General features: G+C 38.7%; 1 protein-coding gene across 1 annotated transcript; it reads left to right on the top strand.

Annotated features, from left to right (window-relative positions):
* Window positions 1-1,305: 1,305 nt before the first annotated feature.
* On the top strand, window positions 1,306-5,444 carry LOC110441302 (NADH dehydrogenase [ubiquinone] 1 alpha subcomplex subunit 5-like). Its single transcript, XM_021484415.1, has 5 exons — window positions 1,306-1,399; window positions 3,709-3,753; window positions 4,205-4,321; window positions 4,693-4,758; window positions 5,206-5,444. The coding sequence occupies exons 1-5, from the start codon at window positions 1,373-1,375 to the stop codon at window positions 5,305-5,307; spliced, it is 357 nt and encodes a 118-aa protein (XP_021340090.1). The 5' UTR covers window positions 1,306-1,372; the 3' UTR covers window positions 5,308-5,444.
* Window positions 5,445-7,492: the final 2,048 nt, after the last annotated feature.

Raw genomic sequence — 7,492 nt, 5'->3', positions numbered from 1 at the left:
ATGTTTAAAATAATTGGTATGAAGTAAAGATATAGCACACCATGGCCGCTGTGCTGTAAGTACATATGTTTCAGATAGATCCATCCAGTACTTGAGATATAGCAGAACAAACTTCAAACAGAGCCCCACCCCTATGCCCCGGGGGTGGGGGGGGGGGGTTGTAATACCCACTAATTATACAAAATTGAGACCCCAAGGATGCTCCAGACTAAATTAGGATAAAATAAAATCCCTTAATCCCTGTGGTAGAAGAAGGATTTAAAAGGTTTAATCTCTAGTTCCCCTATTGGACTCCGCCTCTCTGCCTCCAGGGGGGGTTAGACACACCATTTATACAAAATTGGTTCCCCTTTACTCAAGGATGCTTCAGACCAAATATGGAACCAATCCTTTCATTCCTACAGAAGGAGAAGGAGTTTAAAGAATTTGATATATTTCCCCTATTGGGCCCTGCCCCTCAGCCTAAAGGGGGGCCAGACCCACCATTTAAACAAATTTTGTTCCCCTTCCCCCAAGGATGCTTCAAATTCTGACCAAATATCGAACAAATCCTTTCATTACTACAGAAGAAGAAGGATTTTAAAGAATTTGCTATATTTCCCATATTGGGCCCCGCCCCTCAGCCCCAAGGGGGGCCCAGACCCACCATTTATACAAAATTGAGTCCCCTTGGCCCAAGGATGCTCCAGACTAAATTAGGATAAAATACCTTAATCCCTATGGTAGAAGAAGGATTTTAAAGGTTTTACCTCTATTTTCCCTATTTGGCCCCGCCCCTCTGCCCCTAGGGGGCCACATCCACCGTTTATTCAAAATTGAGTCCCCTTCGCCTAAGGATGCTACAGACCAAATTTAGTCAAAATCTACTGGGCCATTCAGGACTAGCTGCGTTTTAAAGGAAAATTGACGGACAGACGGATGCCACGGTATGCCTTCGGACCAGGTGAGCTAACATAAAATTATTATTATTTTCAATTGTTGGGATCTATTTCAAATCAGACTTAAAATCGCTGGAGACATGCAAACATGATCAAAAACATTAAGGCCCCTGTGATATTTTGGTTTGGATTAGTCTAATTAAATATTGTTTAAATTCTCTTTTGGATTTCAAACATAAATTCGAACTTGTGCAAGTCTAATATTATTAACGATTTACAGTGGCAGTTGCTGTCAAAAGCATCTTCCCTCTCCTTCATTGTTTTTAATTATACCTTCTTATCATGTAAGATGGACCAAACACTGCACCAACTTGGTGACCAAGTACTCCTGGTACTGAGGCTGAAATCAAATCATCTCTTAAAACATTAGCCAATCAAAAAGCCTTTGTCATCTCGACTTCGGCACCAATCTCAGGATTGAACTTCCGGTAAAAATGGCCGCAAAGAACGTTTTGAAGACGGTAAGTGAAAATAACAAGTGTTCTAATGGAAGAGAGAATTGGTAACACATCATGCTGATTGTATTTTAATCATAAAAGTGTCTTCTCTGTAACATTAGAACCAATAAAGTGAGGACAGTAAAACAAACTCGTGCTCCCACCTGTCTGGGTGACCTTGATGATATTTGTATCGCAGGCGAAAACGTACTATCTGTACTGAGTATATGTGTTGATACTTATTTGACTTTTATTCTGACGATAACACTCAGGGAGGGGTTATGCTGCACAAGTCTAATCTTGTTATTTACCCAACGTCTTTAAAACAACTCACAAGGTACATTCAATATCAGTAAATCATCACATTTCTATGACCTAAACAACCATATACTCAAATCTGTATCGAAGAATCCATACCTCAGTCTTATGATCTTGGAAGACCTGAAATGGAATACACATATAAACAATATCTAGTAAAGCTAGCTGTGATAACGTAGCTTTCTGACGAGAGATTTTTTTATATTGGCCGGATATTAATATTAGTACTATTGTGACGTGTAAGGGGGTTCGTTACCAGGTCACTGCCTGGGATTTGAGATATCTACACCGTCCCCTTAGTACAATATATACATGTATCGGATTTACTACAACCGTAAGTAGTGGTAGCCAACGTGCATGTCTCACAGACCACCCTTCGCTGACAGTGTCTATCGGTGTTGATAAACATGTAGTATGGCCTTATTCAGGCCTTTAATATACCTACACGCTATTTGGGCATATATATTACCTAGCTTTAGTTGCAATTGGCTTCCTATATAAACCTGCCGTTGTTAGCTTGGTCTGTATAGCACTGTGATCGGTCTCAATCTTACTGGCAGGCTCAGCTCACCTGTATTTATACCCTCTGTAACCCACGTGATCGGATCCATCTGTATCTCCATCACGTTTTACGTGGATGTAATTGTAGCAGGACTCTTTCCGCCTGGATCTACTTTCGCTTTCCATTACACTATAGTATAACCAGTTCTACATTGGGATTCCTATGTCGGAACCTACGACAAAGCTCAAAAATATGTAAGAAAAATGCCTATGTATCACTTGTAAGGTCTAGATCTACAATGGAAAATAGTGCTATCATATGGGACCCCAGTCCAAATTATTCTGACATTTTATCGACTTTTTTTATAATCAACGACAGACCGATATAAAAAAAGTCGATAAAACATCAGAATAATTCGGCCTAATGGGACCCTCGCTTAAAATAAGACATATCATCTTGAAACTGGAACGGATCCAGAGGCGAGCACGTTTCATCTGTGGAGACTACATGCATGTCCAGGGAAAGAGGCAGTGTTGAATCCATGCTGAAGGATCTGGACCTAAAAACACTGCGAGAAAGGCGGAGGGAGTTACGTCTCACATTTTTATACAGGGTGGTTGAGGGGCTATTGGGTGGTTGAGGGGCTATTGGGTGGTTGAGGGGCTATTGGGTGGTTGAGGGGCTATTGGGTGGTTGAGGGGCTATTGCGCATGCCAGCGTTACCTCCATCTCATCACATTACTAAACAACCACAAAACAAAAGACGTATCCAAACAACAAAAAGATTATAGAGGACTACCATTGTAAAAACATTGTTGAAGACCATCAGACAAGCCACTCCAAGTGCCTAGTAAATATACCAGCAAAAACTGACACTTACAGAAATAGCTTCTTTGTAAGAACAATTAGGGAGTGGAATCAATAAGAAAACCACCAAGTACTTGCCAGTACTTAGACAGCCTTCACGGCTGGCCTTACGGCCATGTAAGGCTAGCTGCGCTCTCTCTCGTCCGTTGCGTTAATGCCAGGAATATGATTCCAGCGATGTACCTATTCAGATTCAGATCTATACTGAAAGTTTTGGTGCTCAAACATGACTTTGTAACCCCCTACAGAATCTATCAAAGATGAAAACATTAGATTGTTACTCAATAATGACTGACTCGGACCATTCATCCATGACTCCCATCCATCCCGAGGCTTTACAGTGAGTGTTAATGTTGAACATAGTTCGCTAAAACTGACCATAATCGCAGGCTTAGAAATTCTGATTGGTCACCGGTTTTTAGCGAACTATGGTAAAGGTATCTAGCTGAAGGACACAGCAACTTGTACCAACAGCTAACATTAGCCTCATACTGTTGACGGTCAGTGCTGTTAAACTGCTGTGTTATGGTGCCCCTTAACAAGTATATACATGTATGACAAAAAAAATCCAACATTTCATCATTTATGAGAGCTGAATAGAAATGCCATTTTTATGTTTTATGATATGTATATTTTTATTTTTCAGACGACGGGTCTCACTCGGTTGGCAGTTAATCCATTTGCTCATGAAGTAAGATGTAATTCCTTAAAACAGTTCTTGCCTCAAGCCAGAAAATAATTCCAGAAATATTATTCTGCTTTTGAATGCTCTCTCAATCATTAGAAATATACTAATTCTCGCCACATAAATTGCATATTTTAGAATTTAGACCTTTGTTTTACTGACTTTTTATTTGAAATTAATTCATGATTGTTACTATTGGTCAGATAGAATAAACAAAATCATGTTTGTGTTGTTAAAAATGAAGAAGATGCAGAAACATTATTTAGTGATTCAGCATGTATATGTACCTACCAGTACTCTTCTTTACTTTCAAACTTGACTAATGTTGTAATCTTTAGTCCTGGCAGAGGCATTTCAATAGAAACGATTGTTACAAAAACTGTAATAATGCATCACTTTGTTACACCATATTGATTGTATGTAGAGATAAATAAACATCCTTATGTTATTGTTGTAGAACTTGAAGACATTCTATGACAAGACTTTAAGAACATTGGCAAAAATGCCAGCAGATGCTGCCTACAGACAAAACACAGAATCTATCATTAAAAATAGACTCGCCCTAGTGGAAAAGGTAACAACTTTTGTCAATAGGTTTTGGGTTATAACCACTTTGAATTAATTTAAGTTCAGCTCTTCGTTCTTTAACTAGAGCAAAGAGGAATCATAAATGATTTACTACACTGTAGTGATGATTTTCAAAACTTGCAGGTTGGTAATCTTATCAAATGCTTGAGAATTGCTAAGCAACCTCATTTTACAAGATTAAATTGTACTTTATATTACTGTGTATTTTGAATAAAGTATTCATATATTTATCTTGGAAGTGCCAACGTTTCGAATAACTGAAAATTGTTTTCATTATAGTGAAGTTAATTAAGAAAGTGTACGATGTGTTACATTTTAACTTAAAACTTTTAGAGTGTTTGATCGGCTTTGTTTCAGGAACCAAATATTGAGAAATTGGAGCAACAGATTAACGATGGGCTAATTGAGGAGGTTGTTCTTCAGGTAATTATCTCCCCTTTGCTTGAGTGGGTGAACTTTTGTACTTCGGCCCATCTCTCTGTTTGTCACACTTAGCTTCCTTCACACATCAATGACAGATTAATTGAGGAGGTTCTTCAAGTATTTTATACCCCATATGGCGAGCAGAATCACCCTCACAATACACAAAGTCACTGAAGTTCGTTTCAATAACTATGGAAAACACTCAAATTTTGTATATTGTTTTCTTCATTAAATATTCTTGCTGAGGTTCTGCTCACGGTGACCAAGTAGCTGAACATGTCGAGTGCCTGTGTAGAGTTCGGAAGTGTGTGAACTTCTGTCTTACCCATTTTTTAAATCATGTGTATATTCGTACAGTTTAAATTTGTTTTAAGTAAATACAGTTTGCATCTATTGTATTTTCATAAAAATAATATGATGAAATTGTTTTCCTGTTTTGTTTTGCAGGCCAAACGAGAACTAAAATTGTCACGACAAATATTGGAATGCAGAGCGTGGGAACCATTGATCGCCGAAGCACCCAAGAATCAATGGAAATGGCCAATTTGATAGACTCTGTGATTGATTTATTATTAGACTTCAGATACATGTAGATTAAATTTGAACAAGATAAATATTAATGTTTATTCCTTGGATTACATTTGTATGCATGGTGTTAGATATTGTACAATAAATATAAAACCTAAGCTGATCTATTGTTAAATATGTCTCAATATACCAGGGGTACTAGAACTGTAAGTCACAGGCTAAAACTTCACACTCACTCCCTCAATAATATCAGCATGTGTCTCAATATACCAGGGGTACTAGAACTTTAAGTCACTGTCTAGTACTCCACACTCCCCAAAATACCAGCATGTGTCTCTATATACCAGGGGTACTAGAACTGTAAGTCACAGGCTAACACTTCACACTTCCCATAATACCAGCATGTGTCTCAATATACCAGGGGTACTAGAACTGTAAGTCACTGGCTAACACGCCACACTCCCCATACTACCAGTAGGTGTCTCAATATATCGGGGGTACTAGAACTGTAAGTCACTGTCTAGTACTCCACACTCCCCATAATACCAGCATGTGTCTCAATATACCAGGGGTACTAGAACTGTAAGTCACTGGCTAACACGCCACACCCCCCATACAACCAGTAGGTGTCTCAATATATCGGTGGTACTAGAACTGTAAGTCACTGTCTAGTACTCCACACTCCCCATACTACCAGTATGCGTCTCTATATACCAGAGGTACTAGAACTGTAAGTCACAGACTAGTACTCCTCACTCCCCATAATACCAGCATGTGTCTCTTTATACCAGGGGTACTAGAACTGTAAGTCACAGGCTAACACTCCACACTCCCCATAATACCAGCATGTGTCTCTATATTTGTTTGTTTGTTTGTTTGATTTTGTTTATCGTCCTATTAACAGCTAAGGTCATTTAAGGACAGCCTCCCCTGTGTGCAAGGTGCATGCGTGTAGTGTATGTGTGTGTATTTTGGGAGGCTGCGATATGTTCGTGTTTGTCTCCTTGTGTCTCTATATACCAGGGGTACTAGAACTGTAAGTCACAGGCTAACACTCCACACTCCCCATAATACCAGCATGTGTCTCAATATACCAGGGGTACTAGAACTGTAAGTCACAGGCTTACACTTCACACTCCCCATAATACCAGCATGTGTCTCTATATACCAGGGGTACTAGAACTGTAAGCCACAGGCTAATACTTCACACTCCCCATAATACCAGTATGTGTCCATATATACCAGGGGTACTAGAACTGTAAGTCACTGTCTAGTACTTTCTAAGGAACAGCATACTCATATAGTATTGGAGGGATATTTCTTATATTTCTCATATAAGTTCCCATGATCCCTTGTTATGCATATCGTTTTTTGGGACTGATCACAAAACCAAGATGCACAACAGACAGCCATCTTGAATTTGAGAGTTAAAGTTTGTTAGTGCCAATTCCCAGAATTTATTGGAATGATCTCCCATGATACTTAGTTATGCATATCGTTTTTAAGGACTAATCACAAAACCAAGATGGCCGACGGCAAGCCATCTTGAATTTGAGAGTTAAAAATTTGTTAGCGCTGTTCCTCAAAAAGTACTGGAGGAATCTTTCTCAAATTTCGCATGAAGGTTCCCCATGATCCGTTGTTATGCATCTCATATTTTGGGACTGATCAAGAAACCAAGATGGCCAACAGGCAGCCATCTTGAATTTGAGAGTAAAAGTATTTTAGCCCTATTGCTCAAATTGTATTGGAGGAATCTTTCTCTAATTTCACAAAAGTGTTCCTCTTGTTCTTAGTTATGCATATCAAATCATATCGGCCGGCCATCTTGTTACAGTTTAAATTTGTTATCACTATTTCTCAGAATTTACTCGAGGAATTTTTTCTTGCATGTTAACTTGTGCATGTTAGCTTTTGAGGTTGATCAAACAGTCAAACTGATCAGACAGATAAAAGAAAAGAAGAGAAAAGATCAAACTGACATAGAACTAATAAAGATGGTACAATGGTTGGCAACAAGATCCCTCAAGATGTTAACCCTGGACAGAAAATAGATGTTAACCCTGGACAGAAAATAGATGTTAAACCTGGACAGAAAATAGATGTTAACCCTGGACAGAAAATAGATATTATCCTGGACAGAAAATAGATGTTAACCCAGGACAGAAAATAGATGTTAACCCTGGACAGAAAATAGATGTTAACC

This window comes from Mizuhopecten yessoensis, unplaced genomic scaffold (genome assembly GCF_002113885.1).
Source record: "Mizuhopecten yessoensis strain PY_sf001 unplaced genomic scaffold, ASM211388v2 scaffold715847, whole genome shotgun sequence".
In the NCBI taxonomy this organism is placed as follows: Eukaryota; Metazoa; Mollusca; class Bivalvia; order Pectinida; family Pectinidae; genus Mizuhopecten; species Mizuhopecten yessoensis.
Note: the sequence above shows the minus strand (reverse complement) of the source record. Positions and strands in the feature narration are given on the sequence as shown.

What these genes read in the sequence shown, in the direction of transcription:
- LOC110441302 (XM_021484415.1), top strand. Translation starts at nt 1,373, where the DNA reads ATGGCCGCAAAGAACGTTTTGAAGACG. An exon ending in CAAAGAACGTTTTGAAGACG is followed by an intron (nt 1,400 to 3,708) that starts GTAAGTGAAAAT and finishes TTTATTTTTCAG; the next exon opens with ACGACGGGTCTCACTCGGTT. An exon ending in GACTCGCCCTAGTGGAAAAG is followed by an intron (nt 4,322 to 4,692) that starts GTAACAACTTTT and finishes GCTTTGTTTCAG; the next exon opens with GAACCAAATATTGAGAAATT.